Raw genomic sequence first — 13,157 nt, forward strand, 5'->3', positions numbered from 1 at the left:
GGCTCCAAACTCTCGACTTTGGCCAGTGTCTGTGTCCTCCAACTATGGGCACAGCGGTTTAGGGGGTCGCCGCACACGCACAGACCCAAAGGGGCGACATCAAAAGACAACATCAGGTCAGAAAGGAAGAAATCATCTGGCAGGGGGGGATACAGCGGTGTGACCAATCAACTTGAGGAGAAAAACCGTTATCTTTGGAAAAAGGATTACCTCTTTTCTACAGTTCTTCATTATTTGATAATTATTTCACATTTTCCACGGTTTTGCTGCACTGATTTGGATTATAAATCTACTTTTTGGGACAATTTCAGCATCCAAGTGAAATCTTTTTGGATTATCCTCTGAGGTCGACTGTGTCCTTTACCATCACAGGGATCTACCTGCTTATCCCCTCCACCTGGAACAACTTAGATGAGCTCAACCTGCTAATAACTCACCGAACAACAAGCCTCTTTTGGGTTTGTCTGTTTACATGCAGCTGGCCTCGTTCTGGATTGACACTCAGTTTTTGAGCAGAATTCACAGAACTTCCTCTTCTCTCCTTCTTCCCTTTTGTTTTCTGTGTTTGCGTTGATCAGTGCATGGTGGTGAGCCATGGTGCTGTTGAAGATAAAGTTCACCCACCAGCGGCGGGTGCGTCTTGCCCAGGGCTTGTGGCTGCTGTCCTGGATGGCAGTGATGTGGGGGGCCATCATCTTTTGTCTGGGAGTTTACATTAAGACAGAGCTGCTTCGTAGGGACGAGGTAGAGACATACACACACAAATCAATGCAATGTCAACTTAAAGACTCCAGGGCCAAGTTTAAAAACACAGGCATGAATTTATTCAAAGTTACACAAACAGGTTTATATGCTCAGACCGTTGCCTTTGCTCATGGTTGTTTACGGAGTCTGCTGTGTTGCAGCTTATCGGTGACTTTTATTTAAACTTAGCTCTACAGTTTAATCCACAAATACAAACACGCAGCGCACACAATACCAGTGTAAACAGTGACACTCAGGTACACTCATGCATGTAAAGTCATGAGCACGTTGTGTTTTAAACGCTGTTATAAAAATCAACATTTTTTTCCAAAGTCATTGGAGTTCAATGTGTATTGAGTTTAGGTATCCAGCAGGTGAAGGTCATGACCTCTGCAAGACCAGTGTATGTGTGCAAGCCAGCTGGTCATTAGGATAGATTGATCACTGGTTGATTAGGATAGGTTGCATGCATTGATGTCCAGTGGGCTGCACAGGAAAGCTTCAGGCCATTCAGATAGTTATCGATCTTCAACAAGAGATTCCATAGTCTCTTGTTGTGTAGCAAAGTGTGAGTTAGTGCAGAGATGTAAGATGTGACCAACAAAATAGTGTCAGGAGGGACTGAACAAAATGATGAACAGCTTTTATTCTTGTTAGACAAATATTTAATTTTGAAAGTTAGTCACATATGTCTGGATAATACAGAATATTATGTTATAAGGTGGCAGTACTGCACTGAGTTATTCTAATTGTAATTTAAAAACAACAAGGGGCCAAAGTGCTTTATGGCTGACAGCTTTTGAAAACTCTGCCAATAATAAACTCAGTCTATAATTGACTTTTGCTGCAACCAGGGCCTTGAATTAAATTTGTCATCATATTGCCATAGTAGCTTTTGCATCCAGCATATCAGCAGCTAATTGAATCTCCTGACTGCCAAGGTCCTTTTTAGAATAGATAAGACTAATTGAATGCAGGATTATTACCTGCTAAAGTGAGTAGAGGAAATGACAAAGTGACCTGCAGTTGGCTGCAGCTCTTGTGGCTCTGATTATCTTTGACTGCGCTCTTCCTTTTCTTGAGGTGCTGGACAACACATCGATGCACGTGGTGCCCAACATCCTGATGATAGTGGGCCTGGCCTCCATTGGCACCAACTGGGTCGCCACTCGTGTGTGTCAGGACTCCCTGGACCCAGCCCGCTTCCCCCGCTGGAAAATTCTCCTGCTGGCCTGGTTTGCTGTGGCTGCAGTGTTGTGTTTTCTTCTCATCAGTGTTGTGGTGCTCAGCTTCGCCCTACAGGGAAGCCTGGAGGAGTCCTTGAAGGTGGGGTCACTTGTAATGATTGGAGGTTGACAGGTCAATGGGTAGAGTCGTGTCAGTATGGCCTTGTGGTAGAGAGTTACACAACAGGATGGTGTTTTCTGATCCTCAAGCAAAAATAACCTGTTCTGTTGCTTTTTCTCTCTTTATTATATGATCAAACAGAATAGGTTTTTAGAGCAAAACTTTACACACTGCTATCAAAAAATATCCAAAAGTTCTGCTTTTGCATCCAAAAGTTTTGGCTGCTGTAGAGCTGAATCTCATGGGTTGGACACATGCTGAAAGATGTAAGACACGTGTGTATTGGCCAGTCTCGATCGATGAGATAGCTTGGAAACATTTAAGCTACATGCAAACGACTGGCTGAAGAATGATTTTGATTTTTTTACCCATAACAATATCACATATCACAGTTGAACAAAAGGACTGATTTTCTGCTATTTTCTCTGCTCCAACTCCTTCTTCTCCATGGAATTTAGTGAACTCTCATTTACTAACAGTGGATGTTGCCAAGCTGCCGTTTCCACTGAGACTGTCTTACATCTTTCAGTTTAGGTCCTGACCACGAGATTTAGCTCAGCAGAAGCAAAACTTTTGCATTTGCAAACAAAACTTTCTGATCCACAATAATGCATTTTTAGTTACAAATATATTTTATTTGCAATAAAACATTTTCAGTTGCAGCATCAATAGTTTTGCTGTCAAATGTATTTTTTGATTACATAATAAAGATACAAAAGTAGCTCCACTCCCCCTAAAATCAAAGATGAAAATTTAGTTTCGGCTTCAAGAAAAAGGGCTCATATTCCAGCAAGTTGAGCAATGAATGCAGATAAGATTTTTAAGAAAAAAGTAATTCCAAACTCGATTTATAAAGTATGCTAATCCTTCTGCAACATGTCAGTTTAGCTCATTTACTCCACTTAATAACAAAATGTAAATGAGATACCTGAAAATAGTTTTCTGGTCATTTCAAATGTATTAATTTATTATTATAATAACAAGGATTAAAGATCTCATTCTTCATTAAATGTTACATTTAGACCGGGAAAATCATCCCTCCAAATAAAGAGTTAAGCAATTAATTAATTTACAATGCGAAAGAATTTAACCAACAAACAAGACATCTTTTTTTTTTAAAAAGGGTTTCAAATGACAATGAAAGTCTTCATCACATTAGGGTGGCACAATTTGAGAAAATTATCTAATTGCAATTATTTTGACTGAACTGCGATTCACAGGATTGGCAGGAATGATAATTTTTCCATTAGTGTCATTTTCATTGAGAAATATGTGTTAAAATGATCAAAATGTGATTTTTTTTTTTGCGGGGATCTCTTCCAAAGATTTCTTAAGGCTGTCAAATACCATTTGCAGGCCGGGACTATACTTAATTCAGAATGTTATTTTGCCTTTAACAAATTGGCCTATTAGAGAGAAACAGCTGCATCTTTGACACCCTTCTTTCTCTCTCACTCTCTGCACTGTCAGGTGGGCCTGAGGAATGGTATTCGGTTCTACAAGGACACGGACGTGCCTGGCCGCTGTTTTCAGAAGGAGACCATCGATCGCCTGCAGATCGAGTTCCGCTGCTGTGGAAACAACAACTTCAAGGATTGGTTTGAAGTTCAGTGGGTCAGCAACAGATACCTGGACTTCACCTCGCAAGAAGTGAAGGAGTGAGTGAATCACAACACAGGGATCAGCAGGTTATCTGAGGTGCAGGGAGGCAGCAGGATGAAAGAGGAGGGAACTGGACTGATGAGGGGTATACAGAAAAGAGAAATCTAGATGAATGGCAGATAAGTAGACTTCACATTCAAAAAGGTCAAACAATATGTTATAGATGGCATGGTGATGTGGAGGTAGAGGAGGAGTGCATTAAAAATAGATCTGGCCTTTACTTTTGAAGAGAATGACAGAAATGGATGGAAAGGTTGGTCATGAAGCAAGCAGAGAAAGGTTGGTCAAAGATGAAATAAGTGAAAAGGAATGGGTAAACAGAAAGGTTCTGACATGATGACGCTTGTAGAGAGGCGCTGCTCATTTCTCACTAATGCTAAGTGTGTATTAAGCTAAACTTCAGACCTTTAACTTCTCTCTCCTCTTACTCTTCTCTCGTTTCTGTCTTTTTAAATCTGTTTACATCATTTCCTCCAGTCGGATCCGGAGTAACGTGGACAGCCGTTACCTGTTGGATGGCGTTCCTTTCAGCTGCTGTAACCCGGCCTCCCCTCGCCCCTGCCTGAGGTACCACCTGACAGATAACAGGGCCCACTACAACTATGAGTACCAAACAGAGGAACTCAACCTGTACAACCGCGGCTGCAGGCAGGCTCTGACCGACTACTACATGGATCTGATGAACTCCACTGGTCCCGGTGTGCTGTCTGTCATCTTAATACAGGTGAGATAATACGTAGTGACCTGTATGGAGTTCCAATTAAATAAATATTGAATAAAAGCATGATTAAACAAAAAACAAAAAACCCAACTCATATGTTAGCAAGTAAATAAATAAATAAATATGCTGATAAATAAAATAAATATATAAATATATAATAATATAAATAATAATATAAAATAATATAATATATAATAATATAAATATAAATATATAAAATAAATCCATAAATACATACAAGAGAAAATTGAAAATAAGTATTAAAATGTATTGAACTACATATTAATGTAGTTCAATGAACTACATATTAATGTAGTTCAATAAATAAATAATTAAATAAATAGGTCTTATTAAAAAGATGATTTTCAAAGATTTTTTATTTCATTTTTCTAAATTTATGTATCTCTGTTAGAGATTGTTATTTAGTGCTTGTCTCATGCTGTAGCTTTGGTCTTTAAATAAATAAATGTGGGTGAATAAATGTGGTTACCAGAAATAAATAAAATAATTTACATTGATAAATGTCCTTTTTTTAAAATGACACATTGTTGCATTGGATCATTTACATATTTTAAGAGGCATTTATTTTTATTTTATTGGTGCAATTATTAATTTCATGATTTTTGCCCCATATTTATTTATTTATTGTAGACATATTTATTTATTTGTTTATTTAATATGTGCTTAAATGGCATTTCATGGGTGTGAACAAAACACAAGTTATTCTGTAATTTGAGGTAAAATAGAGGAAATGTGGTATTTATTCAAGGAACAGAGCGTTCATTTAACTGGATATTTAGAACTATGTTTTCTCCTTCGGGCACCTGTCACACTGTGAATTACAGAATTATAGACACACAGACAAAATTGTTTAAATAATGACTGTCTCTTGACTTTCATTATGCCCACCAGAAAGAAAACCTCACTGACACACATTGATTTCCGTCTTTTAATCAAACATGTACTTCCACTCGTTTGCCAGATAACAAATATAGACGGCACATTCTCTTCAAATAACAAACACAACCTCAGGCTGGAACAGGACACTCATACACATGTTTAACAGTGCATCATTACACACCGCCTACAGCTAACCAAACAATCTATACTTTTAAATGCAGCAGCTCAGTATGGTGTTTTTCCTGTTCCACCTCTGATGGGGATAGATGGCTGCCATGTGAAGACTTAATGAGGACTCAAGCTGAGTTGGAGATAACGTCTGTTTTTCAAGCAAAAGCTAAAACCTGTTTTGGATCATGCAACCACAAGATCAAACAAAAAAGGGAAGAGGAAGCATATGATAAAACTAAAAATATGTTGTACAACACTTGCTGTGTCACAACTCATTTATTCTGCTTTAGTTGGACTGCAGCAGAGTTTACTCTCAAAGTTTGTGAATGTGAATCAATTTTGATAATGGGACAGTATGAAAATGACTGCATCTTATGTTTCACGGTTTTAGAAAAAACGGCAGACTTTAAAATACGGTAGGTTACCTATCACCTGAACATTTAACCTTTATATAGAATATAGCCTGAAATAGGTTATAAATGTGCAGCGTGCCCTAATGAGCGTTCTTATTATATCCAAAATACTGAAAACCCCCACACAGCAGTGCCTCTCCCCTTGGTGCTAAGCTCGTGCACATTCAACCACAGTTAATAAAAAAGCAAAAGTTCCAGTGCACACCAAGATACTAGAATAGACGCTATGTTATTAAAAACAAAGATGAGCTAATTATGTGTTACAGTCATTGCTTCATCAGATTCACTCTAATGATAACTTCTATGGCCACTAGAGGTCGCTGCCTAACACCACACTTCAATATGAGTTGTATTGAAGCCTCCTGGCTCACAATTATGAAAAATAGTGCATTGTTTTTATAAGTTTGAGTGAATGGAACAGTGAATGAGAACAGCCTTAACTGTGAAGTGAGAAACATTTGAAAGACCCTGTTTACCGTGACATCATCCATTGGTTTGTCGACTTTTTGTCGACAGTTTTAAAGCCTTGAGTTCGGAAATTTGGAAATCGAGACAAGACATTTAGATTTAACCAAAATTAAAATTAAATGCACACTGTAAAAAGTTTTAAGATTAAAACATTGTAGTAGTGACGTGTTTACAAGATAGCCACGGGCTGGTTTATTGTCTATGCTACTAAATGGGACCATCATTTACAACAATAAACGCGATACCAAAATGAACAACACCAAAAACAAAATGTTTACTGAGGTTATAAATCAAGTGAGAAGTAAGGTCATTTTCCTATTGACTTGCAAACAAAAGGACTTCTTTTTGCAGCCAGTAGAGTCGCCCCCTGCTGGCCATTTGTAATAATGCAGGTTTGAGGCAGTTCAGCATTGGCTTCACTTCACTTTTGTCTTGCAGTCCCTAACCTATTATTTTTACAAAAGTGTGAGTGTTTGTTATACTGATTCAGATCAACTCTCTAGCTCATCGTCATGCATGCAGTGCTGCAGCAAAACATTACAGCATCATTTTTGTGATCCTATCAAACCATTTGCCCATCTGATTAAGTGACACACACCAGAGTTTTCACATAACTTTTCATGCTTCTTTCTGTCCAGCTGTCGGTGCTTTTGAGCCTGCGGTACCTGCAGACAGCCGTGGAAGCAGCCATGGCTCTGGAGGACCCAGAGGCCGAAAGTGAGGGTTATCTCCTGGAGAAGGGCATAAAGGAAACCTTTGAGGACCTCAAAGCCAATGCCCTCAACATGATAAAGCTTATGCAGGTCGACCCCAGCGCCGCCGAAGGGTCTGAGCCTGCAGAGGGAGAGAAAGCTGAGAAGACCGAAACTCCTGCCAGTTAGATGAAAATTTTTAAAGCGCAAGCGGAGGAGAAAGGGATGCGAGGGGGATGTGATTGAGGTTTCTTGGTTGTGTGAGTTGGCAGGTGGCGGGGACAACACCTGTTGGGTTTTGACACATTAGTCTTGATTTACACTCCACTATTGCAGCAGCCGCAGCTCCCTCGCAAATGGCCAAAACAAGGCAACACATAGGGAATCTTATCAGGCCCTGCACAGACACCAAAACAAACATCTCCTCTGTGCAGGACCTTGTGAATGTGTAACATCAGAGAATCTGTACAGGAGATAGAGGAGATGTAGTACTTTTTGTTGTAACTAGAACAGAGTACATTCAGTTTACAGGAATGTAGCATTCACACATGCAGATATTTATGTAACATTAGGATCAAATTTGGCAAACTTGCAATCACATGATGCATGAAGTTCATCCCATGTGCACTGTTTTATTCATCTTTTGGCTGTAGAGTTTATACTACACTGTAATAAAATGCTATATGAACGTGTTAAAAATGGCACATGAATTATATATTAAAGGTAGAAGATTTTAACGGCTTTGTAGTGTCGGCTTCCTTTTGTACACGTTATAATAGAGGAGCGAATTTGGGTTATCTGAGTTTAGCAAGGAGAGTTGGATTAAGTGTGTGTGTGTGTGTGTGCCCTATATGAAGCTGTCATCTTGTCTATTCTGGCAGCTCGGAAACAATCTGATAATCCTGGTGTGGTTAATCCCAGAACTGCTGCACAAGCAATATGAACACACACTGCCAGCACACAGAACACACTCTGTCATACAGGGACAGCATACTAGAACAACATGTTGGAAGTTATTTTATAAAGCAAAACAGTTTTTAAAAGCTTTTTATTTGCAAAGAATATATCATTGTGATCTGTCTTAGCTACCCAATGTGTGCTCATTCTTCAATAAAAATCTATCACAGAATGAGCTCAGTGGATGTTTTATTTTAGCTGTTGCACAAAGACATTTTCTTTCATTACAGTTATTATTTCATTCCACTTTATAAAAGTGAGGTAGATAAAGCAGTGAGGTTTCACACTTTGACCGGTAATAATCAAATTATTAATGTTACAGGAGCACGATGGGAGAAAGAATGTTATTCACTGTAGTTTTCTTTAATATTTGAAAGTGAATTTATGAATCAAAAATGAAAATCAAAGAATGAATGAGTACACAAATTTAAAAAGAAAGATGAACAAAAAATGAGAAATATTTACTCATTTTCAGGGTCAATTATGTCAAATGTTAAATTCACAAAAAATAAATGGATGATGCAGTAAAAGCAGTAATAATACAGTGTAGAAATACTAAGTAAAGGTCCTGATATGATAAAAACATTAAAAAAAACCCAAAGCATAACTTTTTAAAATTTTATTTAACCTTTATTTAACCAGGGAATATCCCACTGAGATTAAGAACCTCTTTTTCAAGGGAGCCCTGGAGCCCTAACAAAACTAAGTAAAGAATAATATACATAATATAGAATTTACTATAATAAATACCCATCTCAACCACATGAAATCTGGTTACACATTTTATATTATTGGTGGTGGAAGAAGTATTCAGATATTTTACTTTAAAGTAGTAGTTGCTATACCGCAGTTTAGAAAACTCTGTAAACCCTGCATTCAAAAGCATATTTAATAAAATAGCATTAAATAAAACAAAGTGACTTTGTTTTAGTGACTTGCAACATGACAGAAAAGACTTAACTTGAGACATAAAGAATTTACTTGCCCAAAACAAAATGACAAGTCTGGTAATACCACAGTGTAGAAATACTCAGTTGCAAATAAAAGCGCTTTCAAGAGAGCTCACTGTACAGGAAGCGCTGCGCCTAAATAAAAGTATGGCAGCTTGGTTACACTTCCCCTTAGTGATTTTGTTATGGAAATAATGATGTAATGCATCATTTTAAAATGGACAACTGAGATCTTTAATTTAAAACCACCAGAGCTCGCTGTTGCACAGTGCTTGAATCTGCCATGGACGTGTACCCGTGTAGAGAAATAATGGAAACACTACATCTCTGACAACTTCACGGTAGTAACTCAAAACATTTGTCATTTTCACGAGAAATCCTGTAAGTTATTGAGCAGAAATAGCACAGATAAAAACATTTACATATGGCCGTTTGCACTATTACATTACATTCATTCAGAATGTGTCGAGTATGAAAAACTAGGCCTGTTGTCGTATTGTTTTAAACGCACAACAGAAAATGAGGCCCGAATCTAGATCATCTATCTCTGCGCACAAAACCCAATGCATGTTTTTTAATTATTTATTTATTTTTGGCATTTTGGAAACCATAATGTATATTTAACGATCTTTGTGTATGTTGGCCGATGTGACAGGGGCATGTGAAGATATCGGCTCAGAAAAAAAAGAAGCAACGTGCGTTTTGAAAATTCCGGTGTGGTTTTGCAATGAAACTGTCACACAGTCAGAGAGGAAGAGACAGCGAGGTGGAGGGAGGGAGGGGAAGGGCCGCAGAAATGTCAAACTACTTCACTTGACGCAAGATGGATTCTCTCTTTTTGATTCATTACATACATAGTGTTGGTAATCTTTTTTAATTAGCCGTCTTCTGTAGTGTCTCGCAGCTCTCCTAACACAACAATGGACTCTAACATTATGGAGATAATAGAGGAATTCATGGAAAGTGCGCTGGCGCAATGGGTACGTCATTTATCATTTATCACTTCCAGTTAGAGAAAAGGTCATCATTTCTAGAGGCAGAGAGAAAAGAGAGAATAAAACAGGCGGATTGTGAGGAAACTGTGTAGAAATCCGCCTCGGACAAAGACCAGTCCTGCAGTAAAACATTATTTCCAGTCACAAATACTTATGACACTGTGTCTTTTAGAGCAACCTGCTTTCCACTTCTATTCACCCTAATAAATATAAAAGAAGGAGTTGAATGGGCAACAAAAAAACAAAAAGTATCATACACAGTCCTTTCTGCTGCAAAACAAACACCTACTTCTCCTTTTGGCAGCTTCCCTTGACTCTTAATGACCAGCTTTTTTCCCTGCTATAGCACTTCCGTGTCCTTGGGCTGTGTCTGATTTGAAAATAATATAAAGTTATCTACTGTGTATTCAAGAGAATAGAGTCTCACCAAAAATTAGTTGAGGATGTGTTGAATTTGTAACAGACTGGGTTTTCCACATGGGAAACCAATCAGCCTAGGGGGACACCCCCCCCCCCCCCCCCCATTCTGGTCAATGAACAGTATTTATGACATAATGCGATCCTGTGCTGAACCTTGTGGGGATATTGCTTTATTGTTTCCCTCCAAAGAGGAGGGTCAGAGGTCAGGTTCAACAGGATGCCTGCAGCTGGTAGAGGTTTGCCTAAGGGCACTTCAGCGGGCGGTTATTCACTGTCACCCTGCTTCACAAATGTTGAAGGACGTCCGCCGTAACCTCCATCACCCTGTCACACAGGGTCTCCAGTCTTATCAGCTGAAGCAACTTGAGCTTGTTACTCTGTGTACAGACAGTGCAGTTTTTAGAAGGTGCAGGTGGGAATAAACCTCATTATATTGCAGTTTGCATTGGCACAGCTCTTCTTAGCAGAGAGAGACCTTGGCTGCCGTCCTGCTTGGCTGCCTGTCACTGTGAAGTACTTCCCAGTGTGAGAGCACAGATCCCACCTGTCCAGACAGGTGCACCGACTCAAGTGGCTTCCTGTGTGAAAATGTTTGCACCTCTCCATCTCCCTCCTCTCTCTCTCTCTCTCTCTCTCTCTCTCTCTCTGTAGCTTCTTTCTGCTCTTGTCTCTGTCTCCCTTGTCTCTGTCCACCTCAAGGTACACACACATGCCACACTTTTCTTCACACACGCACGCACGCGCACACACACACACACACACACACACACACACACACACACACACACACTCATGCACAAACATGATCCCTCCCTGTCTCTTTCAGGTTCACCTGTTTGAGAAGATGGTGGAGAGAGAAGACGGCATCCAGCTTTACAGCCAGTACATGGAAGTTAACTCACATTCCCAGAGTGCCCGGGATCGTTACATGAAGCTGACCAACGGGGTTTTCCTCAATGAGATCATGAGGGTCATGTAAGACTGACCAAGATTTTCTTGCCTCATTGCCTTGCAGCCATAAAACAGACCACTCGACAAGGGAAAATTAGGACCAAATTAAAAAATGATGATTTATTTTAAGTCAATCTGTAATGCAAAAGGGCCAACCTGAACTTCTTTAAAAAAGAAATAAAATAAAGCCCTATAAAGTGCAAATTTTCAGCAATTTGTGGACAACTTTAATGTTAAAAACCCAAAATAATAAATTTGTGTTACCTTGCAACTGTGTTAGTTGCAGAAATTGGCCTTGGCATTTATGAACAAGTTCAAAAATGAAAAAAATGTGCCCCAAATCCACCCTCCATTTAAGCTAAAAGCCCACTTTTGAGCGAAGAACCATTTAAAAGCATTAAAGTAATTAAGTATGATTTCCTTTTTAGACATACTCCTGGAGTGTTGAAATGTCACAAGAAATGTTGACTGGATTTTGATGCGATTTTGAGGCAGCTATCATTTTTTACCTCCAGTGCCCGCTTTTTGTGTACTTGAGGTGTGTACTTGAGGTGTGATCAGGTGCACTGACGCCTCATTGTCATCTTGAGACACCAGAAAGTGATTGACCAACAAAAACCTGGTCTGAAGTCAATGGTGCATTTTTAAGATCACACCTTCAATACACTCAGTACTCCCCCTCAAAGGTTAACCTCTCGCAGCCCACCTGCCCAGGTAGGATTATAGAGGTAAGATCAAAAACATTTGTGAGCCAAAGCTTATAAGAAGAACTGTTAGGCTGGAATACATGCATGAGGCTTCAATATGAAAGGTAAGTTATCTAGGAAGGTCATTTAGTTTCTGAAAATGTTCCTTTTTAGCACATGGCTAAAACACAACCTAAACAGGTCAAACACTTTTTTTGGCCTAAGCCTTATCCAACCCGCAGACAGGCAGGTGGGTCATAAAAGGTTAAACGGGTTATCTGTGCTCATATGCAGTTCTTGATGGCACATAGTATTGGAGACGTAATAACAAGGCCCCAGGTGATCCGATCTGTGGTGGTTTAATTCATGTTACACCCAAAACACACAGATGATTAATTAAGACACTAAATACAACCACTTTGTCCCTCGCACCTTACTTGATGGTACCATGACTCAAAGTGCGGGTATTTGACAACCTGGGACTAAGACTTAACAATCAACTTTTCCTTTTCCAGCAGAACCCCTTACTGCATCTTTACCTAGAAAAAGAGGAGGTAACACTTTACAATAACCATCATTTATAAATGGTAAACAGATAGTTTATTAATGTTTAATCATCATTTATAAACCATTTATAGGCCATTTAGAATGGTAAATACATAATTTATTAATGTTTAACTAACGGCATCATTTATAAAAATTACAAATCAATGGTATATTAATGTAATTTTATAGTTACGTTACCAATATCAAACAATTGAATTATAATTAATAGTTTATTTATGGTTTTATTTGTACTCATTTTAACATTTCAAACACCATATTAAGTATGTTAATGATTTTGAAATGATTCATATACCTTTAAGAAATTGTTTTAAAACATTTAATGATTAAATATAATTTGTAAATTGGTCTATAAACCATCTATAAACATCAATTAGTTGGTTATTGTAAAGTGTTACCAAAGTGGATTTTGACACGCCCCAAATGCACTTGCACCAAACTCTTTAGACTTTGAGCTATCGATTGTCTATATAGGGCTCATGGACTTTTCCTCTAGCGCCACCATGAAATTCCCAT

General features: G+C 38.6%; 2 protein-coding genes across 2 annotated transcripts in view; both read left to right on the forward strand.

Moving 5' to 3' along the window:
* Positions 1-594: 594 nt before the first annotated feature.
* Positions 595-7,307, forward strand: rom1b (retinal outer segment membrane protein 1b). Its single transcript, XM_059345714.1, has 5 exons — positions 595-744; positions 1,828-2,070; positions 3,562-3,749; positions 4,231-4,477; positions 7,065-7,307. The coding sequence occupies exons 1-5, from the start codon at positions 595-597 to the stop codon at positions 7,305-7,307; spliced, it is 1,071 nt and encodes a 356-aa protein (XP_059201697.1).
* A 2,559-nt stretch (positions 7,308-9,866) lies between these two features.
* Positions 9,867-13,157, forward strand: part of ccdc88b (coiled-coil domain containing 88B) — a 61,847-nt gene continuing 58,556 nt past the window's right edge. Inside the window, exons 1-2 of the mRNA XM_059345506.1 lie at positions 9,867-10,005; positions 11,267-11,415. Of these exons, the coding sequence (XP_059201489.1) occupies positions 9,946-10,005; positions 11,267-11,415 (209 nt within the window). The 5' untranslated portion in view covers positions 9,867-9,945. The remainder of the gene's footprint in view (positions 10,006-11,266; positions 11,416-13,157) is intronic.

Source organism: Centropristis striata, chromosome 12 (assembly GCF_030273125.1).
Source record: "Centropristis striata isolate RG_2023a ecotype Rhode Island chromosome 12, C.striata_1.0, whole genome shotgun sequence".
NCBI classification, from domain to species: Eukaryota; Metazoa; Chordata; class Actinopteri; order Perciformes; family Serranidae; genus Centropristis; species Centropristis striata.